Here is a 26,453-nt window from a genome sequence, read left to right on the forward strand (position 1 = left end):
AAAATATTTTTAAATATATAGAGGTGAGAAATAAAAGACCTCAACCCTATTGTCCCTCTACAAATGTATATACACAGAGTCAATCCCTTACCTCTTTCTAAAATTGTTGGGGGCGGAATAGATCTGGACAAGGAGAAGTCTGGAGATAAATGTGAGAAGGGAGGGACAGGCAGTAGAAACAAAAGTGAAACTGGTTGAGCACCATATTCCAGAAGTCTTGAGGTCTGAGTGTAGCCTTCACTGATTTAAGATCTATCATACCATTCTCTCACTAGAAGGAAAAACCCATAATGGCAGCAGGCCGTAAAAGAGACCCAGTTTGGGAATATTTTAATGAAGTTACTCTACCTGTGGGTAAGACAGGCATGCGTGCAAAATGCAAACAGTGCAACAAAGAAATGTAGGGCCTGGTTGCCCGAATGAAACATCATGAGAAGTGCTCCTTCTCAGGAAGAAGCTGCACTGAAGATGAAAGGAACATGTCTGAAAATGCAGGATCTTCAGGTTGGTAAACTTTATTTCATACTTCTTTCTTAAGGACTGTCTGTCTTCTTTCTGGACTAGTCTTGAATTCTCATGTTTGAGCAAAAAAATATAATAGTTATTCTATGGTACTATCATTTTAAGTGCAGTTATGATAAAAAATAAAAAGCTGAAATAGGCAAATCTTCCTTTTCTAATTTCACCTTTAAAGTAGTACTGATTGTCAGTGAATGCAATGAGTAATACTAAATGAGCAGTATGGTAATAATAAATAACTGCATTGACTTATTTTGTTTAGGAGAATCCATCCTCAACATACAGGATTCTGAAGACTATCCACCTTCAAGGTCACCATCGTTTTCTATAGTTTCAGAGTTATCTGCCAATGACAGTGTTTCAGTCACATCATGTATGTCATATAGCCACAGTATATCACCCGTAGCACAAAAAAGGAAGAAGTCTCCATCATCCAGAAACAACCAGAGATAAGTTTGTGATAAGAAGCAGCTGATTACAGAAAGAGGTAACTGATGAAAAAACTGCCCAGTTTGCTTATGCAACAAACTCTCCTTTCCGTATGATTGAGAACCTACACTTCATTAACATGGTTCAGTCATTAAGACCAGGATACAGTCCACCCAACAAAGCAGATGTCGCAGGCAAATTGCTGGATAAAGTGCATGGAAGAGAAATTGAGCAGTGTGCAAAAGGTCTAGAAGGTAAAATTGTTCACCTGAGTCTTGATGGGTGGAGCAATGTCCACAATGATTCTGTTGTATGTGCTTGTGTGACAACAGAAGAAGGGAATGAATTCCTTAGAGAAACAATTGATACATGAGGAAATGCACACAACAGCAGAATACTTACAAGAAGTAGCAGTAAAAGCTAGAACAAACTCTGGAAAAAAAAAATTTCAAATGTCTAGTATGCAGCTTGGTCACAGACAATGCTGCAAATGTATCCAAGGTGAGAAAAAATTTAGGAGAGAGTGAAGAGAGTCCCAAGCTAATAACATATGGTTGCAGTGTTCATTTGATGCACCTCCTAGCCAAAGACTTCAGTGTGCCAGAAATAAAGGCTAATGTTGTTGAAATTGCAAAATACGTCTGTAACAACCACTTTGCAGCAGTTGCTCTGAAAAAAGTCGGAGGAACCAAGCTAACTCTCCCACAAGACGTGCAATGGAACTCAATAGTGGACTGTTTTGAGTTTTCAAGAACTGGCCTAATCTGATAACAGTTTGTTCACAAAACTGAAAAAATAGATGGCACTGTCACAGCCAAAGTTCTCAACATTGGACTTAAGAGAAATGTTGAACACATGCTGAGTACCCTGAAGCCTATTTCAGTAGCCTTGAACAAAATGCAGGGAAATAGCTGTTTGATTGCTGATGCTGCTGAAATCTGGAAGGAACTGAGTGAGATCTTAAAAAGAGAAATATGCAATGGCAGAGTTAAATTACAAGCCCTAAAAAAAAATGAATGGGACAAGCACTATCTCCAACTCATTGTCTTGCAAATATTCTCAATACTCAGTACCAGGGTCAAACCTTAACTGCTGAAGAGGAGTTGGCTATGACATGGACATCCAATCATCCCCCCATAATGCCAACTATAATAAACTTCAGAGCTAAGGGTGAACCATTCAAGAAATATATGTTTGCTGATGTTTTAAAGAAAGTCACACCAGTGAACTGGAGGAAGTCAGTTAAGCACTTGGATTCAGAGACTGTTGAAGTGATAATCTCTCTTGTAACAGCAGTAGCTTCTTCTGCCTGTGTAGAAAGAATATTTTCTTCCTTTGGTATAATTAATTCCAAATTGAGAAATTATGCGGGACCTGAAAAAGCAGGAAAACTTGGTTTTCTTTTCCAGATTGTGAACAAACAGGAAAATGAAGGTGAAGATGCCTGAGTTAGCTGCAGAAGCCAATATTTTAAATTTCTCATGCTGACCTGGCTGACAGTTAATTTTTTTTTTTAATATTTCATTTAACTATTTTAAACAATTTTAACAAAAACAAACCTGATTTTAAAAAACTTGAAGGTTTAACTAAATTCAAAAATTCATATGCTTGTTTTGTTAAAATATATGTTTTCTGATGAAGAAAAAAAAATCCAGAATACATAACACTGTTTTAGTTAAAACAATTTAAAATGTCTGCCTGGTGATGTCCTCCTAACACAGCATGGCAAGAAAATCCTCCAACTATTAATGATTAACCTGTTGAATTGGAGATATATATGAAGTCCCTCGGAGGCGAACTATCTGCTTCAATTACCTTTGGTAAATAAAATAACCAAACAATCATTCATTTTCTGATATAGCTGTAAAACTAATCTGAAAAGTTTTCAAAATAAATCACTTAAAAAATGTATAGTGTGTACCTTCTAAAAATGAAACCTACATCTCTGAGATGCGAAGAATATGTATTAAGGTTATAAAAACCAACAAGACTGCACTTTTATGTAGAAATCCATGATTAAATCGAGTCTTCCTGACTAGTGATTTAAATCAATTTGATTTAAATCAAGTCTACCCTGGGAAACTCTTGAACCCCTAACATTACTGATATCTGCCGACACAACCAGGAATCAGGTGTGGAAAGGCATAGTGGAATCCCTGTTGCAGGACCTAGTGCAAATAATCTGCCTTCTTGGTGACAACCGGTGCAGATGGTGGGGTTGTCTGGTGTCTCAAACAAGGTTCAACAAGCTGTCATCGTCAAGCAAAGCCATCTTTCAATGCAATATGACAAAAACAGGTGGCACGTCTTCTCTTGGATTGTGGTGACTTCCAGTTCTGATGCCAGTCTCACCCACAAAAAATTCGTAAGGAATCAAAGAAAAAAGAAGTTTGTCATGGAAAAAAAGGTTCCCTCCATCTGCAGCTTGCCACAGGAGGAAAAAAGCCAAGGTAGATGGGAAGCACACAACTTCATAACCCTTTCTCTGAACACTCAGTACTTCTAGGGAGAGTTCAGGTGGTCCCAGAAAGCACTGCTTTTCTAGAAATTTCCCAAAGCTGAACCACCTGAGGAGAATCTTACAAATGGGAATATGCTACAGTCACCTTGAAAAAAATAAAAATAAATCATGCTTCAGGGCATAATCCAACCATGAATTGTCAGGTTAGAAAGAAATTTCCTTAAGAACAGGTTTTTTGCATCTTCTGAAGCATCTAGCAGTGTCCACAGTCTGTGGCAGGATATCAGAATAGGTCAGGACTGGGCAACCACCCTCTCACATGCCATTCATTCTGCAAATTACATTCAAAGCAATTTTTAAATTAGTCTCATTGGGATGCTAATTTGAGAGCTCATTATCACATTAATGTTAACAAATGTGATCACAATTTAGTCCATGAAGCTGGGAAGAGGGTAGGCAGTGAATCCTACATGGGGGTGCGTTTCAGAAGTTGCTGCGGGGATGGAAATCCAGAGGAAAGAAGATGTGAAACAGAAGAGGGCAAGAAACAATGGAGACTACAGAAAGCAATAGAGGGCAGAAATAATGGTGGTCAAATTTATGAGCATTCTCTCTCACTGAATGTGAGAATAAGGTACTGAACAAATAAGGGTTAGTAACTAGAGGTCTAGCTGCTACATGAATGCCATATTCTACCCTGATCTTTGGAAGTTCTGCAGGTCGAGAGAGTATTTAATCCTAAACATATATGCCGGCCCACAGACCATAATTAACAATGGAGTTAACCCTCTTCAAAGAATGAGCTGTACATCACTGGACAAGATGGACCACTGAGCTGAAAAACTCCTGTCTTATAACAGATTTATACCCACTTTGCTTTTATTCTGCTCACATTGCAATGCCAAGAAAGCCAAAAATCCTGTGCTCAGAACTGTTTACTAATGGCATATCTACACTGCAGCAGCACAGCCACAAGTTCTTCTGTTGATGTAGTTCTCCATCCTTCTAAACTACTGTATCCCTTTCAGGAGTCTGATTTGTCTTGTGTACCCTAAGTTTCACCTCACTTAACTACTTGCTTACAAAATCAGACAAATACAAAAATGTCACAGCACACTATTACTGAAAAACTGCTCTATCATTTTGTCTGTACGAAATATTAGTTTTTAGATTTTTCTAGTGCTTTTTATGTAGCCTATTGTAAAACGAGGCAAATATCTAGATGAACTGATATAATCCCAGAAGACCTGTGCGTACCCCTAGGTGTATGTATCCCCCGGTTGAGAACCACTGATAAAGAGTTAATCTGACAGGCCGTAGCCATATCTACACTGGAGTTGGGTCAACCTAACCACAATGCTCAGGGCATGAAATTTCACAACCCATAGCAACGTAGTTAAATTGATCTAATTTTGTGTAGACACGGCCTTAGCACCAATCATATACGCTTGTACAAACCAGCTGAAGGCATTTTGCTCATACAGGTGTCAAAGAGCACCATTCGAAGACAATGAAATTGCACAATTATCACTTTGTGCATTATCAGATTATTGCCTCTCTCTTCTACAGTTGTGTCAGAAAGAACCCAGTCTAGCTCTCAGAACTAAAGCTAAGTTTGTAGGGCTGTTTAGTTTCTGACCAGAATCACATTTAAAATGACTTGCCAATGACCACGTTCAAAATCTGACCAAGCTGGAAATGGAATGCAGGTACCTTGGCTCCCAAGCACACCTTAACAGAAGGCTGTAATTTTACTGAAGTTAGATGGTTAAGCCAGTGGAGTTCATAAACTCTGAAAACTGAGTATTTCCAGTTCAAGGCATTTAAAGTTTATTACAGGTGCCTCTGTTCTAAGATCATGAAGCCACAGTGGTCAAAAGCTCCCAATGAGAGAGGGGGCATGCTGTAAAGCCAGTAGGCTGATTATAAATTCCATTATAACGCTTGTGATCTTCCCAAGCTCAATAGTTATTGATTTCTTATTTTCTTTAAAAGCCACGAGATTAAAAGCCAATATTGTGGCAACATTAAAGCTGCAGTATCAACCATAAGAACTCAGTAAGTCTCCAAATTTATATTAGTTCCTTTCAACATTTGGCTACTTCTTATTAATGAACAACAAAATACAAATTAACTGATATTCTTATCCAAGGATTTTTGAATCCTCCTGTTGTCCTCAGATCTCTCATGGCAATGAGTTCCACAGGTTAATTATAAACTGTGTAAAGAGGAGTTTTCATTTTGCTTTTCAATTTTAGTTGATTCCCCCTTGTTTTATTACAGTAAAGTGTAAACAGGCGTGTAGGATTTACCATTGTATGCCATTCGTTATTTTGTACACATTTATCATGTCCCCTTATTGGACTCTTCAGAGAAGAAATTAAATAACTTCATACAGAAGCCTCTCCACACCCCTAAGCATTTTGTTGCTCCTCTCTGAACTTTTCCATTTTTTTTTGGCAAGGTCACCAGAACAGTATTCCAGGCAAAGGTGTACCACTGATATACATAATGGCATGTTTTCCGTATTTTTTCTATGAATTCTTTATACAGCCTAACACTAACTTTTTTTTCCTGTATAAAAGCATGTATGAACAGCTCAATGAAAACCACCTCTGCTCAGCAACACCCAAGTCTTTCCCAAGTGTTCACAATTAAATTTAGAATCCTAGCAACATGTATGAGTAGTTCAAGTTATTTTTCTATTTGTTAGCATTGAATATGTAGATCAGTACCTATTCATACACGCAAGTCTTATTTACAAGTTTTGCAGATTTACTGTTCAGCCCTTTCTAAATAATTTATGAAGCACCAATTTCTCATATAGTCCCTTTGGGTACCGTTAAGCCACTGTGATACTGAAAGCGGCAAATTTATTCCTACTGTTTAAGTTTTTAATCCATAACAGTACTTTATGTCTCATACCATAACTACTTTCCTTGAGAGGGACTTTGTTGCCAGTGACAGCAGGAAGTTGGCAGCTCAGATTGTTTTGTAGGGCGATACGTCTCAAACAATGTTAATGTGGCACTAATTACATCTTAAAACAGCAGCAATATATACAGGTTACTTCCCTCTCCCAATCTTTGATAAGTCTTACAAAGCTCTCAGGGAATTTTAAAAATAATCTTTTCAGTTTATTGTACTAACGTTAACACTTGCTTTACACCTGTCAGTGTATTATGCAAGTACATATGATGAGGCTGTATTAATGCACTTGAGAGCAAGCTGGATATTTATCAGTAGGAGCAACTCATGCGCCATGTTTTTTGGGTGGGAACATACAAGCAGATCCTCTGAACAGGTTACTACTAAAAAATTGGGAATCAGAACACTGTTTAATGTACATAAAGGTGGCTTATTGTACAAAGACAAAAAAATTGGGAATTGTGCTTTTAAAAAAAGATACCGTTTAATGTATTAAGACAGTCTGAAAGGTGTGTAGTTTGTAAAACCTACCTCCCCCAGTCTCCCTTCTCTGCTTTTCTATTTAAATCTTGAATTCAGGCCATATGCCATGGAAGATGCTATGGTGACTGATGAACTAGTGCAATGACATCATAAGAGTCAAGAGAGTGAAAGCTGAGAGGGGAAGGAGTTTTAGTCAGACCATTTAGCAATTTGACGACATTTAACTATAAATGGCATAATATTTGAGAGACAGGAAACATTTTGTTAAACTGATAACACACAACCCCTAAATGAAGTGGTGAGCCCGTACATGAAAAGACAGCAGGAGATCTTCCAGAAAAAAAATAAGGAAGACCTAACTTGATATACCTGAGGTTGAAAGAAAAGCAAGTCTTCACATCTCACACTTATTTTTATATGTCATACAGCAACTGAAATGGCACAAGATTGTTTTTATTCAAATCTTCTGTAGGTCTGTTTTAAACTTTTGGTACCAGATTCAGGCTTAGCTTGAATAGCTTCCACCCCACCACTGTCAAACAAATTCAGACAGACATGTCTGTGTTGAAGGTAAACTCACCTAGATTCAGACCTGGATCTAGATTTTGATCTGGATCGCCTGGAGTCCTCCTTGGATCGAGATCTTGCAGGAGTGTGCCTTGCAGACTTGCCGGACCCATGGGCACTTCCGCTTCTGGAAGCAGAACGGGATTCCTGCATGCAGATATTGAAAGTCTAATTTGTACACAATTTCTGGGTGATCTAAACTCTGTAAACAAGCTCCAGTGAAAAAAAATGGTAAAATTTGCATCTCAACTATGTGTCCGGGCAGTTGAAATTAGAACTGCCTAGATTTTAAGAAGTTTTTTCCCCTGGTAGGCACTTTACCCTGCATGTGCTTTCTCTATTAAACAGATAATGCATGCATTTTTAGCAAAATATACAGGGACACATAAACAGACTAGTAATTACTTAGCGTAGTGCTTTCAGATTCCAGATTACTTCTTATCTTAACTTCATTTTTATTCCTTTTCTTCATTCTTCCGTTTCAAATTCTGACTTCTTTCATCTTCCCCACTTCACACAAATTGCTCAATATTCTATAAGTGGGACTTCTGGTCTGATAATTAGCATGCATTCACTTTCTTTTTTTTTTTTCAAATTTCAGCTTCACTTATTCCTGAGCTTCAAATAATTCTCATTTATAAAACTTGTCAAATGACGACTTCCGCATTTTCCTTCTTCAACATTAACCTTAATAGAAAAAGAACAGGATGAAGAATATTTTAAAACTCCAGGATAAAATCTAGTGCCAAAACTGAAACTAGAAAAAAATGCTACGTTTTTGGACTTTTTTTTTATTATATATGCAATTCAAGACTTGGATCTATCAATTTTTCTATTACTTTTTACATGGATGTCAAATCAGTCTTAGTATTGGGTAACTGTGCATTCTCTATTTATACCTAATTAAAATGAAGTGTGCAATGGATGAATTGAAGATTTACCGGTCATTTTGACATGAAAAATGTCAAGGGATATTATATTTCACACTTCTTTAGCCACAGATTTAGATCTTAATCAACAAAAAAATGGTTAAGTGTCAAAAGGTCACCACTGCACACACATCTAGTTAAACTGAGTAAACCGATAATCTTTTTGAATTCAAAAGTACAACTCAGCTGTAGATTAAATGACTTAACCTTTAATGTTCCCTTATGTCACTAATTCCACGAATATACACGATTATAACAATTTTGAAGGCGTGATTTTAAAAGTTCGGTGTGTGCATGTTTAGTTTGCCTGCAAACTGACCGCACATGCAAGTTTTGTATTTCCATATGCAACCATGGTAATTCTGCACACAAACTGAAGATGCAATTGTGCATATCAACATTAATTCTGGTTCTCAAAATCTAATGTACTATTTATACCATTGTTTACTACTTGTATTTTTCTCAATATGGATAATGAATATAACCTAGTTACTTACATTTTATGATTTAAAAGTTTCTAGCCAGTGCCACGTTCAACTTTCATACACAATCACAAGGCTGTAACATTTGGGTTGCAAACACTGGAGAGGAATGTTAGTTTTGAAATATTGGTTGGGGAAGTTTTTTGTTTTAAAGCTCGTGGAAACTTTCCTATTGATAGCCAATTTGGAAAACGCTTGCTATTTTATTTAAAAAAAATCTAAACTTTGAGCCATGTTTCACCTATCAGCAACCGATTAATAACATTTTGGGACCAAAAATTACTCCCACTCTTGTCAATTCTAAGGATTTTTCCCCCCTTCTTTTTAACTTTATATTCCCAGTGTTTGGAAATTCATACGAAAAGGTGTTTTCATACTGGATAGTCATTAGCTGAGCCAAATTAGTTTTAATTTTAGTTGAAACCACCACTTCCACAGAACCCAGAGGAAAGCTTGTTTTGCTGTGAGTTTGTTTACGGTGACTACCATTAATGTTTAAAATATTATTATGAAGTGTTAAATGAGAATTTATTTCAAATCAACAGCAATGGCACTTATGCTAGAAGTCAGATATTCCACTTATATTTGTGAAAATGTAATCAACTATACTACCTAGCTATGAAGAAATAAAAGCAGACCTTAAGTCTTCTACACTAAGCAGTATTTACCGGGAGTAGTGCTTTACAGTTTCATGCAATGAAAACTAATAGGATTTTTCTAATTAGTTGTGAACATTATTTAATCTGTACTCACTACTCCATTTAAAGAAAAAAATCTTAATCCATCCCAGAACTCTGCATCATTTTAAGTTTCTATGAATCAATTCAGCCAGTTAATTTTTTAAAAAAATTCAGAACTTAGTTGTCGCTTCAAACACAATTTCCTTTTACAACAGTGTTCCTTTTATGCACAACAGTGATAAAATCAGTATAGGCTAAAATGTCTTGGAGATGAGGCTTCCTAAACCTAGCTCAACTTACTCAGGGTTTTCCAAATGTACTTCTTTTAGGCCTGGCACAGAAAAATATTGAGCATTAAAAATTCCCATTGCTTCTATAATCCTAGTTTTAAAACCACTAGACTTCAGAAGAATTTGAGAATTTGCTTCCTTTAGTGACGTTTGACCAAAAGCCTTAATCCACTTGTTAACACAGAACATTGTCCTGTATGTAGTTCATACAGACTTTGCTATATTCTCCATAAACTAAGCTCTCATTTCTAAACAAATTTATAGTTCTTTGTGGGTCTCAAACTTCCAGACAAAGAGCAATACTATTGTGTGAACTCCCAACACTCATTTTAATGGCATAATTTCTAAGCTTACATTTTATCCAAGAAAGTCATGCCTCAAAAAGATGAGTCACTTTACCTATATTACCCAGTGCAACAACATCAGAGGTGGAACATGTTAAACCATTTAACAGTGCCAAGACTATTACAAACGTTGGCAACAGACTGGTTCATACAAATGCAGAGGTAACCATAACTAAGTGGAATTCCTTTAAAAAAAAATCACAGGAGAAGGAAACCTAAAAAGAGGAAAAAGATAATTGCTTAATATCTACATCCTAAATTAAGCAATTGGCTTCTCTCTCATTAGGCTCCTTTGGATTTTGTTCGCTCTCTCCTGTAATTCTGTCAACCTAAGTCATGATTCTATGCCATTTCTTTGCCCAACCCCTAGTTTCAGTCAATCTTTCTATACATTCTCCCCAGGTTCCTTTCTGGGAGTCTTTGAAGAATCTATTCCCCCTCATCTCTAAAGAGCGCACACATTACTGCAATAATCCTTAGAAGACCGAGGAAAACTGGACATGATTCCAGTAGAGCTTGTCAACACTACTCCTTCACTTGGCAAGAAAGGAAGCACTCCCTTAACAGTCAGAGAATATTGCCTCAAATACTAGAAGCCCATGGAGCAGAGAATCAGATAGTTCCCCACTATATCTTTATCAATCTCTGCTCATCTTGGTGCAAGCTTCTCCCACAGTTGAGTCTTACATTTTTCAGCTTCTAGTTTGCTTGGTTTTGCTTTTCCCAGTCTGACTTTTCCTCTCTTCATACTTGTATTGCTTTATGCTCCCCTCTGTATTAAGATGTCTGCTGGAGGCTTGCTATGCACAGGAGCAGCAAAGGCAGGGCAAGTTTCTACTTGTGCTATGGCTGGAGGGGAAGGGTAGCAGAAGAGAAGTTGGGTCCTTCTTCCCCTAACTCTAAGCAAGAGTGAATCTGTCAAGGATTGTATTAGTTTCATACCACTGCACATCCCATTTATGGAAAGAGCAAAAATTTCTAATTGGAAATTTGTTTATCCAATGTTTTACATCTACATAGTTTTCTAAATCTGAATTTCAGAGGGGGCTTATTTTAGGATTGTAACTCCCCCACCCTTTCCCTGTATCTGCTACTATATTCATTCACATTTTTCCTTCCTTCATTCAAGTTTGGATTTTGAGAGTGCATGGGAGCCAGCAGATTCAGGGTTGTAATTCCTGTAGCAGTCATGCCACATATTTTTGGCATACACATGATAAAAAATACACTTAATGCACTTAAAAAGGGAATACAAGAGGCCAGAAACTCAAATCTATGCCTTCTGTGTTTTCATTATTATTTGTAGCATTCCATTAATTACGATGATAGTTATGATAATAGAACAATTAACATGTATTTTACTAAAAATATGGAAAAGTTATAAAAGCAGAAATATCTCTAAGAAGGTAGATTGGTTTCAAGCGTTCTCCATGTGGTGAAAGCTGTAAGGCATAAGGCAAGTGCAAACAGCTAAAAAAACCTGTTATTTTAAAGTTTTTGTGGAAATACAATCTCACATTCATTTCTATAATAATTAAATGACGAGTAGTAGGGCTTCAGTTACCTTAAAGGGATAATCAACTTGAATTTTAATTTAAAAATATAAGCAGTTTCAGATAATGCACTTAACCCTGATTTCCTGTTAATTTGTGAGTTTACAATCACATTTTCCCAAGTGTTTTTCTTATTCTTAGTTACTATGTAAAAGTTGCAGTTACGAGGGGAAACAAACTGAAAATCTTTCAGTTTTAGTAATATTAGTTACTTAAAACTATAGCAGATACATTCAGAGGTGTGATATTTAAGTTGATTGTACCCTCATGTTCGGAATGAGCCATGCTTAAGTATTTTCACCACATGGAGTTGACAGTTCCTCTCATACAACTTGAATACTATTGAAATTACTTATAACAATTTCTTATTCACAACTAACATTGTGACATGTTCTGTAATTATTAGTAAGAAATTTAAAATTGATGTGTAAGCATGCTATAAACAGGGCACCAGCAGGATATGTTAAGTGACAACTAAAGGACAGAGGGCATTCAGTACAAACTATAATTATCTTTCACTGGCTATGTCTTCACTAGAAAAGGGTGTTTTTTTAAAAGTTGGTAAAAAAAACACGCAATCACCTTTTTCCATGTGAAGACAAGGTTAGTAAGTCCTATTCTGAGAGAGGTTCAGTGCCTGCAGCTCTTATTTGGTCATTCAAAGGAACAAGATCAGTATTTGCAGGTCTCAAACATTACCAAATAAAAGTACACAGACCAAGGTAACCACCCATTTTCCAAAAAGGAATGGTATACTTCAGGAGTGACCAGAACACCACTGAATCAACATTTGGCATAAAGTGACTTAAAATAAAAGTAGGAACCATTTTCAGTGTTCATTGCGAAAAATGTTCCCATTTATTTCAAATCCTGGATTTTGCACAATTTATATAATCTCACTTCATCTTGGGCAGTTTGTCAGTGAATACACTTCAGGGGGATAATGCTGGGAGGCAAGCACATGCTATTTCCATTGAAATAAATCACATCTCACTTGATTACTGGGCCCACAGCTTTACTACTATGAATAAAGTGGGGACTCCCCAACTTCCAGCTTGAAACAGCAAAAAGCCACTTCTCACTAACCTTGCAAAAAAAAAAAAAAAAAAGTACTTAAAAATACTAGAAAAATGTCACAAAAGCCAGTGTTGTTGTAGTCATGTCAGTCCCAGGATATTAGAGAGACAAGGTGGGTGAGGTAATGTCTTTTATTCACCTTCTGCTGGAGAGAGAGACAAGCTTTCAACCTTACAGAGCTGCTTTTTACCTGAAGAGCTCTGTGTAAACTCAAAAGCTTGTGTCTCTCACCAACAGAAGATAGCCCAATAAAAGATATTACCTCACCACCGTCACATAAGACAGTTTAAAAGAGCAAATCTGTTATAATCTAGTCTAAAATAGCAGAATTGTGGTAGCTAGTTGGCTATGTTCTCCATTTTTACTTTTAAAAAACCCCAGCCCCAAGTTAGTAATACTACTCCTGTATGGCTATGTTTTATAATTAAATGCTAGTGAGACATACCTGATTTTACGTCTTGTTCATGTCTATGTCGATAGGGGGTTGCTTGCATATGCAATTGTCGGAAAAGCCCCAAGGTCAGGATGATGTATAGTTTAAATTTCACACATTTTCTATGATTTCATTATTTAAGGTCCTCTTCACACCAGTGTTTTGTGTTTTCACAAAGTTGTAATATAGTTTCCATAAACACTAAGCAAAGATGCAAAGTGGTTATGTTGGCAAACTGAGAAAATACTGGCAGGGTTTGAGTACAATCAAGTAGGGGCTTCTGCCAGTACACTCACATATAACTACCAGTTTGGCAGCCCAAAGTGAACAGGGATTAAATGGTATAAATGGTAAATATGTTCTTTTCTTTGCAGAAAAGTGCTTGGTCAAAGTACAAGATGTAGACATTATGAAAAATAAGATTGGAAAAACACTAACCTAAAATTTGATCATTCAGAAGGACACCATCTGATAATGTCTAGCATCTTGAATGTACCCTAAGTTTAAAAAATGATCTTGCCCCTAATTGTTGAACATTTAGGGTGTCTACACTGCAATGTAAGCCTGTGTTAGAGCCTGGGCTCAAGGCTAACGCCATTGTGCCTCCACTGTAATTGTGTTAAGCCAGGACCAGGACACCCTGCAGGGCTGGAGGGTCCTAGTTCGAGTCAAGCCCAGGATCCAAGCCGTATTGCTTTGAAGTGTAGCTGCAGCCCGGCTTGACACAGATCCCAAGAATCAGTTGGAAGTATCCCCCAGTTCCATGCAACAACTTCCTGAGCCCTCTTACCTCCAACAATCTGCAATCCACCCTATTGAAAAGGGAAGCTGCCCCCATCACCTCTTTTGCAAATCCATTCTGTTCTGATCATCATTCTGCAAATACACTATCAAAATTTCCTGGATTTGCAGTGGAAAGTGAGTTGATCAAGCCTCTTGCAGAGCAAGCTGCTTCCTGGTAATGTGCCGAGTGGGCAGTAAAGATGTCCCACACTGTACCACAGTCCTAGGGCTAGATTGGCCACATTTCAGGGGGGAGCATTAGGGACTCTAGGATATGGTTACTTTGACTTAGGTCTACACGCTGCAGTGTGTATGCCTTAGCCCTAGGTTTGAGCACGGGTTAGAAAAGACTTGAATGTAGGGTTTAAATACAATGTAGATGCTCAAACCCGGAGTTCCTTAATACTAGTCAGCTGACTTGAGTCCCACTAACCCCAGGCTTATACTGCAGTGTAGCTATACTCTTAAAGTTCAGTACTACTGTCCAATACTGGTAAATCTGTGCCACTGGAAATTCTACACAGGCTACTGGAAAGATGAGCACATGGATAAAATTTAAGATTTCATACTAACACCCTACATATTGATTTCTATGGAAAGCTAAAGTTTTACCTTTTTTTTTTATTATTAAGGAAATGAAAAACCCTCTGTGACAGATTTAAAAACTCAATTACCAACCAATATGTAGAAACAAACAGCTACATAGGTCTCAAGCATAACAGAAAGTCAGAATATTTCATTTAAAGAATATGTATTTTTGCAAGGTTTCAATTTAAACTAATTTACTCTATTTGGATTACATTGACAAGCTTTTTTTGGAGGGGGGGTGGGGGGAATACACATATCACCTCTCCTTTTCTGATTACCTTCATTTGTTATATTTGACCCAGCTAAAGAGAACATTTTTGCAGTAAATGCTGCTTGTTTCTGAAGATGTCATTTACTGTACCATAATTGCAATATTACTACTTGGCTTTCATAGCTAATTTTGTACCCAGTGTGAGCATTTGTCCCAATAATCCAATGGTCCGCAACCTTTTTCGTCTGGCACGTGCCAGACAACAAGCCACGGAGGACCGTGGCGGCGGACGACATCCGCCAAAATGCCGCAACGTTAACAGGTGTCGCCGCCGCCAAGTAGCATCATCCAGAGGTGGCGGCATTTCGGCGATGCCGCCTCTTGGTGACGCTGCTTCTTGGCAGCATTTCGGCCGATGCTCGTCCGCTGGCCAGTACGCAGGCGCAAAACTTAGATGCCATGGCACCCGTGGGCACCGTGTTGGGGACCCCTGCAATAATCACTTTTTTTTGGGGGGGGGGGGGAAGAACCCACTTCAGGGCTCGTAATTTCAAGTCAGATGCTACTGTCCAGATATACAAGTCACCTTTAAACATGGTTCAGGAGGCCAAAAATATCTGTACAGACTAAAATTGCTATCAATTGCTGGGCAGTTCAGCTGTCCCTCCCTCTCCCCACTTCCTTGGAGCCGCTCCCAGGAGCCTCCTGCTTCCTGTGCAAGGGTGGGGGGAAGAGGGGTGTGAGGGCATCCTCCTCTCCCTGCTCCCTATCTCCAAGAAGGGGGGACACAACAGGGCTCAGGACAGATCCGCAACTTGCAGACCTACTTAAAAAGGCAACCTACTTAGAGTGGGGTCAGCATACTTAAAGGGGCAACGCCCATCTCTCTCCCCCACACAAGGTGTATGTCTCCACCTCTCTGCCATGCTGTCTCCCCTCCCGCCATTTGTGCGGCCTTGTAGAGTGTGAGGCTACATTAACAACAATGTGTTAACCCTTGAGGGCTCGGCCAAGTGCTAGCTCATCATTTAGCAGTAAGGCATTCCCTGGGAAATATCCCACCGTCTTCCATCCTGACTCCACCACCTCAACCAAGCTTCACAATTGCCACTGATGTGTACAGTATTAAATTGTTTAAAACTTATATTGTGTGTGTGTGTATATATATATACACACACACAGTCTTTTATCTGGTGAAATTTTTTCCCCCTGCAACCTAACTCCTCCTATTTACATTAATTCTTATAGGGAAATTGGATTCACTTAGCATCATTTCACTTAACGTAGCATTTTTCCGGAACATAATTACAATGTTAAGTGAGAAGTTACTGTATTTTGATCTACCAGTGATCAAAGGGGCTAACTGTATAATGCAAAAGTCTACAGGATTCTTGTCTGAGCAATTATGCTATTCCAGTTTTTGGGGAAAAACATTCTAAGACTCAACCATCCTTGACAAGCCCAGTAAACTATGAAAAGTTACATCGTGTTTACAAGCAGCATAAGGTTTGAGACAGTGCTCCCCTAATAGTTGTAAACACAGCAAGAGCTCAGATGCAGCCTCATTTCGGCATCCCCTTGACTCAGGCTCTAGCAAATGCAGCGGATGTCTATGCCAGTACTGATGGTAAAGCAGGCTGGCCCTCATAAGCTATCCCTCTTCCCTCAAGCACTCTATGCATTTTAGGCACCATCAACAGCTTCTGGCTATTGATAGTTTGTCAAAAGCGGTCACACCCAACCATTCATAGCAAACCAACATGGACACTACAGGCAGCGTCAGTGCCTCCAGTAGTGAGCACAGGAACCGGAGCGTGGAGGCTTCAGTTCCAAACCCGTCTCCACGGTGGCTGGAGTGGGACCGGACCCACGTTACTTAATGTCGTCTAAATACCCCCATCCCTTACACGGAAACACCAATGCAGAGGAGAGAGAAGGCTATAGCCATGCTGGCTGCCCGGGCACCCGAACTACCAGCCCCCGACAGATGCTCTGCGGCAGCGATTGCCGGCAGACAGGTGGCTACGCCCCGGGGCAGCGCCGGGAGAGGTGCTGGGCCGGAGGGGGCAGATGCCCTAGCCGAGCTCCGTGCTTCACCCACGATTGACTCAGCGGCTTCAGGGCGAAGCCCGCTGAAGCTCCCCGCTGCCACCAAGCGCAGGAGACGCTGGGGAAGAGCGGGGCGGGGAAGGGGGCTAGCCTGCGCGCCCCTAGCCGCGGAGCCCGCGCAAGGCACGTTCTGTCGGGGAGAAGCTCGGGTCGCGCCCGTGCTTCCGGGGCTGCCACGGCCCAGAAAGCGGCTCGCCTGCCAGGACCCCGGCCGCGGGCCGCCTGGGCACGGGACGCGCCTGGCCTCTCGGCCATTTTGTCCCTTTGGCGGGTCACCAGCCCAAGATGGCGCCGGGAGGACTCACCATGGAGCACGCAACCGAGCAGCTAGAGTGTCCCCGCCTCCCCCATTAGCGGCCCAGCGGCCATTTTCCCGCGCCAACCCCAGCCAGACCTAACAAACGGGCCACCCAGCGCGCTCCCCGCGGAGGCTAGGCCGCGCTCCACACCGCCGCCGCCTGCGGGTTACAGGCCCGCTCCTGCCTCGCGGGGCCGTGGAGCGGCGCCTCAGGCCAGCCCCAGACGGGCCAGGCTGCGCTGCCGCTTTGGAGGCCCGGCCAGCTGTGCTCTCAGGCTCCGTGTATTACCCGCTCGCCGTAGTTCTGCTCCCCGCTGTCGCTCATTGTCCCTCGAAGGCTGCCAGCAACCGTCGCACTAACCGCCACCACCGTCCGGCACCAGCGCTCTCCACCACGGAACGGAAGTGACGTGCGTCCCTCCCTCGCTAGGCCCCGCCCGCTATGTGAGGCGGGCGTGAGTGACACACCCGGTGACCTGAAACTCCCTCAGTGACTGGATGAGCCTAGCCCCACCCCCACCTGCTCCTCCCCCCCGGACTGAGCGGTGAGACTAGCCCCTCCCCCCACCCTCCCCCCCCCCGAGTATGGCGGGGGGGCGGCTGTGTGTGTATTGGGAGGGGTATTTGAGGGGCTGGAGTGTATGTAGACTGAGAGGGGTACTGAGGTTTGTGTGTACTGGGAGGGATATTTCGAGTGTGTGGGGAGGGTGCATGTGTACTGGGAGAGGTATCTGGGAGAACTCGGGTGTGTGTCCTGGGAGGGGTGTGTGTGTACTGGAAGGCAGTGATTTCCCTACATCCCTCCCCACTAGTTTTGTGAACTAGTTATATGCCAATTTAGTGACTGTTTGGAAATTTGAATTGAAATTGAAACATTAATACACACTTTAAAAGCATATACAGTGTATGATAAAATACATGTATCTGAAAAAGTATAATAGATTTGAAAAGTATGAACATAGACTAGCTTCCTTATACGGCTGTTGTTTTTATGACAATGTCAGTGCATTCATTTTGGTGATGTTGGCCAACCTAATAATTTCAAATGGTGTTTTGTAACCAAAGTCTAAATGAGCTCTCCCTGACAGCTAGTGATGAGCTGGGACTGAAGGGAAAGGCTTCAGGACTAGATTGTATTTACATTATTTTTTATTATCTAGGTATCCAGCAAACAGAGCTGTGTTGCCCAAGTGATAGATTTTGATTGGGGTTGGGTTACAAATCACTTGAATGCGGGGGGGGGGGGGGGAAAGAGGGGCAGGGGATGAAATGTTGTTTTTATTGTATGAGTAAAGGGCAGTAGAACTGTACTTAGCCTGTGCTGATTGAGAGCATCAAGAGAGAGGGTGGGACCTGTCCCTCTCCACTGTTTAAAGACAGAGCTGATTAGGCTCCATAGATAGTCTTTTGTTCTGTTAAGTGACCACTGCAGCTGAAATCACTGATAATCAGGTCTAAAAGTGCTTAGTTGTGCTGTGGGGTCATGTTTCTGTGGAAGAGATGTCCCAGACTGCACTAGCAGTGAGTTCTCCCCCCCCCCCCCCGAGCTCAGCTGAAATCACTGAGAGCTGGGTGGAACCTCAAGAGACCAACTAGCAGAGGTCACAGTGGCAGGTGGCAGCAGAAGGTGACTGCGCAGGGCCATTGGCAACAGAGTGGTGCAGTGAACGGTGGCACAACAAACAGCAGTGGCCAGAGCGAACAGTGAGCAGCTGGAGGAATGAGCAAGGTGCCTTCTTGCCCCCCACCTGGGAGGTGTCTGTACTCACGTGAAAGCACCTCTGAACTCTGAGTCTCTACTGACCAAAGACAACACCGGTGAGTGGGGTGCGGAGGAGGGAAAAGTGAGGGGCATGTTAAATAAACATTTGTTTGTTGGACTATATTTTAGTGACTTTGCTTCAGAATGCTAGATTTGTGACTGGAAATGGAAACTTATACAAATATTTTTCCTAGTAGGCCAAGATTTTTAAAATGCATTATTTGCCAAGGTTGTTATCTCACATCGTTGATATCTTGAGAGGTCATTATGTTGGGGAGTTTCTGTACTAAACATTTTTATTATTATAATTAATTTTTACATAAGAATGGTCATATTGGGTCAGACCAATGGTCCATATAGCCCAGTGTCCTGTATTCTGATAGTGGTCAAGGCCAGGTGCTTCAGAGGGAATGAACAGAACAGGGAATCATCAAGTGATCAATCCCCTGTTGCCCATTCCCAGCTTCTGGCAAACAGGCTAGGGACACTCAGAGCATGGTATTGCATCCCTCCTCATCCTGGCTAATAGTCACTGATGGACCTATTCTCCAGGAATTTATCTAGTTCTTTTTTTAATCCTGTTATAGTTTTGGTCTTCACAGCATCCCCTGGCAGAGTTCCACAGGTTGACTTATGTTGTGTGAAGAAGTACTTCCTTTTGTTTTTTTAAAACCTGCTGCCTATTAATTTCATTGTGTGACTGCTAGTTCTTGTGTTATGTGAAGGATTAAATAACATTTCCTTATTCACTTTCTTCACACCAGTCAAGATTTTATAGACCTCTATCATATTCCCCCTTAGTCATCTCTTTTCTAAGATGAAAATTCCCAGTCACTTTAATCTCTCCTCCTGTTTCATACCCCTAATCATTTTAGTTGCTATCTCTGTACCTTTTCCAATTCCAATATATCTTTTTTGGGATGGGGGACCAGATCTGCACACAGTATTCAAGGTGTGCACGTACCATGGATTTACATAGAGGCAATATGATATTTTCTGTCTTATTATCTATCCCTTTCTTAATGATTCCCAACATTCTGTTCGCTTTTTTGACTGCCACTGCACATTGAGTGGATGTTTTCAGAGAACTATCCACAATGACTCCAAGATCTCTTTCTTGAGTGTTGTTAGCTAATTCAGACTCCATTATTTTGTATGTATAGTTGAGATTGTTCTCCACTGTGCATTACTTTGCATTTATCAACACTGAATTTCATCTGCCATTTTGTTGCCCAGTCACCCAGTTTTGTGAGATCCCTTTGTAATTCTTCGCAGTCTGCCTGGGACTTAACTATCTTGAATAGTTTTGTATCATCTATAAATTTTGCCACCTCACTGTTTACCCATTTTTCCAGATCATTTATGAATATGTTGAACAGTAATGGTCCCAGTACTGACCCCTCAGGGATACCACTATATATCTCTCTCCATTCTGAAAACCGATAATTTATTCCTACCCTTTGTTTCCCATCTTTTAACCAGTTACTGATCCATGAGAGGACTTCCCTCTTATCCCATGAGGGCTTACTTTTCAAAAGTCAATTTAAATTAAATACATTTTTTTTAATTATATTTTTTTAGAAATCTAGACCTGTTATGTGTTTTGGTGTAACTTGCATTATCCGTATGTTAAATTTGCATTATCCTAACAAAACATTTACTTTATTCATATCTCTTTTATATTTTGCAGGTCAAAGTGAAAATGAAAAGACAAAAAACAATAAAATAATTTTTCCACTCAAAGGCCTCAAAAACTAGCTAAGGTGAAGAACACATCAAGAACCAAGAATATATCAACATGTCATCTGAAGGTTCAAGTGGTATATCTACATCCGACCAGCCCGAAGCACAAATATAGCTACCTACTGAAGAAACAGTGTCTCCAAAACCTAAGGGCAGTTCCCAATGTTTGTCGGTCAAAGTGTTCCCATTTATTAAAGTTACAAAAGGTGGCTACTGGTGCACCTCTTGCAAAAAAGCTTACGAAGAAGGAAAACTTCCCAATGCTATAATTGGTAAAAGTGGAGGAGCTTGGTTTGTCAAACCGACCAGCAAAGCCAATGCTGACAAACTACATGAAAAGGCTGCAAAACACCAGGCCTCTGGAGTGCATCAATATGCAGAAAGACTTATAAGCCCACTTTCAAAGCCAATTTTAGAAGTACTTAATGAGGCTGTTAAGAATGCTGGAGACACAACACAGTTCATGCGAACAAACATGGCTGTGGCATCCTACTTTCTATTTAAGCAAGAGATACCACACACTACAAACTGGAGGCCAATGTTAAGTGCATTGTCCCTTGTTCATCCTGAAGTTGAACACTGGTTCCGAACAAGACCAGCAAATGCTCACTATCTTTCTGCAAGAAACTCAACTGACTGGCTAGAAGCATGCAGTGCAACAGTGAAAGACTCAAGAGTTGAAAAAGTGAAGAACTCTCTCACCACATTCAAAAAATTTGCATACATGGCTGATGAATGCACTGATGCAAATGGGCATCAAGTATTAAGTCATTGTGTACGTTATCTTGATGTCAGGGGTAGGCCAGTAGATGCATTTCTAGATGTTCAAGTTATAGAAGACACATCGGCTGCATCTATGACAACCCACATCGTAGAAGAGTTAAATGCTTGTCAATTGGACCCCAAACAGATGGCTGCTTGTGTATTTGATGGAGCTGCAAACTTCTCTGGAAGACCTGGTGGAGTACAAGCTTTGCTCAGAGAAAAGTGTAACCTAATCTCTCCTATACGCACTGCAGAGGCCATCTACTCCAACTAGCGCTAGTATGAGCTGCAGAATCTTCAAAAGACATTTAAAAAGCTATAAATTTAATGTCTTCATTATATTCTTTTTTCAACAAGAGTCCAAAAAGACTGAATATCTTGGAAAATATAGAAGCTACCCTGGCTCCCTGTGCTTGCCCTGCAAAACTCATTTGTGGCAAGCCTGGGAGGGGGGGAGGAAGGGGAACGCGGTGCGCTGGGGAAGAGGCGGGGCCAGGGTGGGGATTTGGGGAGGGGTCCAATAGGGACAGGGAGGGGGCGGAGTTGGGGTGGGGCAGGGGACAGGGATTTGGGAAGGGGTCCAATAGGGGCAGGGAGGGGGCGGAGGCAGGGCAGAGTTCTTCTTCAGCGGCAGGCCCTTGACTTGCTCCAAGTCTTCGGTGGCAGGCCCTGCAGAGCCGCCGAAGACCCGGAGTGAGTGAAGGGCCCGCCGCCAAAGACCTGGTAGGGAACCGCCCGGTGAGTACAACCCCTCTGTTTTTTCCCCCCCCCCATCCGACCCCCTGTCCCCCCTCAGAACCCGCAACCCATCAACCCCCCCCTCCTTGTCCCCTGACCACCCCCTCCTGAGACCCCCCCCAGGACCACACCCTCTACCCAACCCCCCCCCCCATTTCCTGTCCCCTGACCGCCCCCCCTAGAACCTCCGCCCCCTCCAACTGCTCCCTGTCCTTTATCCAACCCCTCCTCCTGGCCTGGCCCCCTTACCATGCTGCTCAGGGCAGCGTGTATGGATGCTGCATGGCCCACTGGAGCTTGTAGCCCTACCCCCTTACCATGCCGCTCAAAGTGGTAGGAGCTGCAGAGCTGCCCAGGAGCGGTCCAGGGCGCCGGCGGTGGGGCACGCTGAGGCTCTGCGAGAGGGGGGAAGGCGGGGGAGCCTCCCAAACCAGGAGCTCAGGCAGGCTGGATGTGGCCTGCGGGCCGGTGTAACGACAGAAAAACCTCCCTCTCCCAATTGCCCACCCCTTTAACAACCAGTTCTAAAGCAGCTTCTAAATTTAATAACCAGTTCACACAAACCGGCTTCAACTCACCACTGAATACAGGTGCCTCCAAATAATTTTTGAGCGGTGTCATTTTCTTCTGGACAAGCTTCTGACACCCCCTCCATGCACTTGAGTGTCAAGTTTTCCTTGGCATTTGGAGTGGGGGCTGAAGGAGGGGGAACGATGACCCCTTGGGTTTGTTTCAGCAACACTAATGGGTGTGGGGGCAGGCAGAGTTGTAGGAGAGAGATCTTTATTGGGCACGCTGAAGCTGCAGAGTTTGTGGGAGGGGCCTGGCCCCTGTTTGCGTCCCTGAGCCCCTGGTGACACAACAAACTAGGTCCTCCGGAAACATGGCCCTCTTTGGCCCAGGTCAGGGGAGATGCTGCTGTCTTGAATCTGGACTAGAACAGTTCAGAAGCGTTCTGCCATTGCACTCCAAACAGACAGACGATGGAGTATTATTCCCATTTTACAGACAGGGAACTGAGGCCCAGGGAGGTTAAGTGACTCATCCAAGGTCCCCCCAGGGAGTCTGTGGCAGAGGCAGGAACTGAACCTACATCTCCCAAGACCCAGTCTGTTGCCTTATCTAGAAGCCCATCCCCTAAGCTGCAGATGCCCCCTAAAGAATGGGAAATGCTCCAGAGCTCATGTCTGCACCCTACGCTTTCCAAGCTGGCAGCTGAGTTTTCTCTAGCAGCAGCAGCAGGATTGGCTGCTTTAAATGCTATATTTACAATACCCCCTGTCCCAGAGATTGTACCCTGGACCTGTAGCCCCACAAGTACCAACCCTCTTGAGCTAAGGGAACTACCTCATTGGTTGTGAGTAAGTGGAACCAGCCACTAGGGGGCACTGCACTCCCACAGCCTACCCAATGGTTACATCCATAGATGAGTGAATCTGATTTCCCCCTCCCCCCGCTTCACTAAAAATACAGCCAGGATCAGCTCCCTCCCTCATGCCGGCACAGAAGATGGCCTGGTCCCCACTGAATCCCTCTCACATATCATGCAGTCCCCCTGCATATCTGGGTTGGCGGGGTGCTCCCCAGCACCCCTCGCCACAGGTTCTTTTATGCACAATGTAGGCTCCAGCAATAAAACACAGACACCTAATTCGAGCCCTCAGGCATCTCTCTTGCCTCTCTGTGCTAAGCCTTCACCCACTTGGAATTGCTTGTAGATAAATCTCTGATAATTTTCACATGACTTTACATTGTGCCTCTTCATATAACTTTGTAGTGGGTCTACCCATGTGTGACCTCTGTTTTCATGAAACTTTGTATCAAAGCCTAATGTAGAAACTTTGCATGCCCTTGGTATAATGTTATAGCCCCTAAGGATAGAATAAGATAGAAGAAAAATGTCTCTTTGCTAAGAATAGATAAGATTTCCCCTCACCCCTTAATTAATTGCCCTGTTGAATGAATGAGGTGTGAATAAGGAAGGTGTGGAAGGCAGGCACCTCCAGACAGCTGCAATAGTTGAAGAGGGGATGGAACCCAGACCCAAAGACAATAAAACTTGTCAAGTAGGCTCACGTACTTGTAAAACAATATCATTCTTGTGTTTTTATTTTAAGTACAAAATAAATATGTATAACAAATTTAAAAGTATGTAATTAGTAATTTGGTATGTCGGGTGGCACCTTTTTTTTTATGTGTTCGCTCCCCCTGACTTTAGAACCTGGCTACGCCACTGGCCAGGGCAGGGGAGAAGCAGAACACGGCACTCAGGGGAGGAGGCGGAGTGGAGGTGGACTGGAAGTGAGCTGGGCGGGGACCGGGGAGCTGGGCTAGGCTATCCCTGTGGGCGCTCCCTTCAGCCCCAGAGCACCCAGAGTCGGCAGCAGCAGGGCGCCACCTTTGGTGAATATGCTCAGTGGGGGAGCAGCTGCTCCCCCTGCTCCCGCCCTAGCTACACTCCTGGGTCTGTGAGGATATTGAATTGCTTGGGTAGTTCTGGAGCACAGGCCTGGGCCCTGCAGGGACAGAAATCTATGTGACTAGCATTGCCTTTGGGAGCGGGGCTGTCCCCAGGGATGGTGAAGATCAAGACAGTGGTCTCCAACACCTTCCATTCTCTGGAGAGTTTGATTAGGAAACTCTGAAGTGCTGATAGCAATTTGCAGACATCATGTGTTACCTTTGGGTGGGCTAGTCCAGTGGCTCTCAACCTTTTCAGAGTACTGTACCCCTTTCAGGAGTCTGATTTGTCTTGCATACCCCCAAGTTTCACCTCACTTAAAAACTACTTGCTTACAAAATCAGACATAAAAATACAAAAAGTGTCACAGCACACTAGTACTAAAAAATTGCTTACTTTCTTACTTTTACCATACAATTATAAAATAAATAGATTGGAATATAGATACTGTATTTACGTCAGTGTATAGAGCAATATAAACACGTCATTGTTGGTATGAAATTTTAGTTTGTACTGACTTTGCTAGTGCTTTTTGTAAAACTAGGCAAATATCTAGATGAGCTGATGTCCCTCCTGGAAGACCTCTGTGTACCCCCAGGGTTACACGTACCCCTGCTTGAGAACCACTGGGCTAGAGTTCACTTCATTGCCCTTCTCCAATGCCTAAAAACCCCAACTCCCACAGAAAAAGCACCTGGAGACCCAGAGTTCAGTCTCTAAGGATTTTCAGTAAGGATCACACACAGTCAACCTCCCCACATTCAAGTCCCCAAAAGAACAAAAGAAATGAATTTAATTCTTAGTTAAGCTAAAGAGCATTAGAACTGAAGCTAAATGGCCACAAGGTGGTGTTATACCACCAAAAATGAAGCTGGGCTGCAGCTCACTCCACCGCACTAGCCAGAGGCTAGTATCACAGAGCAGGTCCCACACCCCTGGTTCCCAGTCTTCATTTCCCTGGGGCCTAGAATGCCTCCAGAGTTGCTGGCTCTCACCCACATGGGCCTCCAGCATCTACCCTCTCATTGCTCCCACCAAGCAAACACTGGGAATCGTTGGAAGGGTTCTGGAAGAGAACGGGCTGCTCTGCAGGAGACTGGGGCTCATGTCAGTGCAGGACACTCAGCTTCCAAGTCCTTGAGTTAGCCAAGGAAGAGGAGAGTTAAGATTTAATTTTCCACCACAGTGTCTGCCAGCTGACCCTCCTGGAGATGCTCCCCTAGAGCTCAGCCGTGCTAGAACTGGCATGCGCGGGACCCAGAGCAGCACGGTGCTGATACCTTGCCCACCCCTGATTGTGTCTGAGGGTACATCTACACTGCAATTAAAGACCTGGGGCACAGCCACGGCTGGCTCAGGCTCACAGGGCTTAACAATTCCTGTGTAGACATTCCAGCTCAGGCCCTTGGGACCCCCTCCCCTGCCAGGGAGCGAGAGCCTGGGCTCCAGCCTGAGTCTGAACGTCGACACTGCAGTTTTATAGCCCAGCCTGAGCCCCACGAGTCTGAGTCAGCTGACCTGGTCAGCCATGGGTCGTTGACTGTGGTGTAGACATACCCCGAGCAGCTGGTAGGGCAGACATTGCCTGTCCGGGCAGATATCGAAATGAACCCGATAAGACTTAGCTGGGGGAGGGGAGGCTGGGAATTTGCCCTGGCAGCATGCAATGTTGGAGGAGTTGTCTCAGGGTGTGTCCACACTGCACACTAAGTCCAGGCTCTGACTCCTTCCATACACACACAAATCAGTCTGACTCGGGTCAGCAAGCATCAGGTCCTAGGACCCTGCTGAGGGGTGGGTCAGAGCCTGAGTCCTGTAGT

The 26,453-nt window shown here is 42.6% G+C and overlaps 1 protein-coding gene and 2 long non-coding RNA genes across 4 annotated transcripts in view; 1 reads left to right on the forward strand and 2 right to left on the reverse strand.

Annotated features, from left to right (window-relative positions):
- TRA2B (transformer 2 beta homolog) overlaps positions 1-17,660 on the reverse strand; it is a 33,774-nt gene extending 16,114 nt beyond the window's left edge. Inside the window, exons 1-2 of one of the 2 annotated variants that reach the window (XM_065556197.1) lie at positions 7,793-7,945; positions 7,401-7,534 (exon numbers count right to left, since the gene is read on the reverse strand). Coding sequence is in view for 1 of the 2 variants with exons in the window: in XM_005308637.5 (XP_005308694.1) it covers positions 7,401-7,534; positions 17,454-17,489 (170 nt within the window). In the remaining variant the exon portion in view is untranslated. Of the gene's footprint in view, positions 1-7,400; positions 7,535-7,792; positions 7,946-17,453 lie in introns of those variants that run through there. The other variant, XM_005308637.5, reaches the window with a different exon arrangement.
- LOC135973344 (uncharacterized) lies at positions 7,919-10,937 on the reverse strand. Its single transcript, XR_010590153.1, has 2 exons — positions 10,800-10,937; positions 7,919-8,074 (listed from the first exon to the last, which is right to left on the reverse strand). It is a non-coding gene; the product is annotated as an uncharacterized LOC135973344 (long non-coding RNA).
- Positions 17,661-18,690: 1,030 nt separating the features above from the next.
- LOC135973343 (uncharacterized) lies at positions 18,691-21,790 on the forward strand. Its single transcript, XR_010590152.1, has 2 exons — positions 18,691-18,982; positions 20,617-21,790. It is a non-coding gene; the product is annotated as an uncharacterized LOC135973343 (long non-coding RNA).
- Positions 21,791-26,453: the final 4,663 nt, after the last annotated feature.

This window comes from Chrysemys picta, chromosome 9, assembly GCF_011386835.1.
Source record: "Chrysemys picta bellii isolate R12L10 chromosome 9, ASM1138683v2, whole genome shotgun sequence".
Taxonomy (NCBI): domain Eukaryota; kingdom Metazoa; phylum Chordata; order Testudines; family Emydidae; genus Chrysemys; species Chrysemys picta.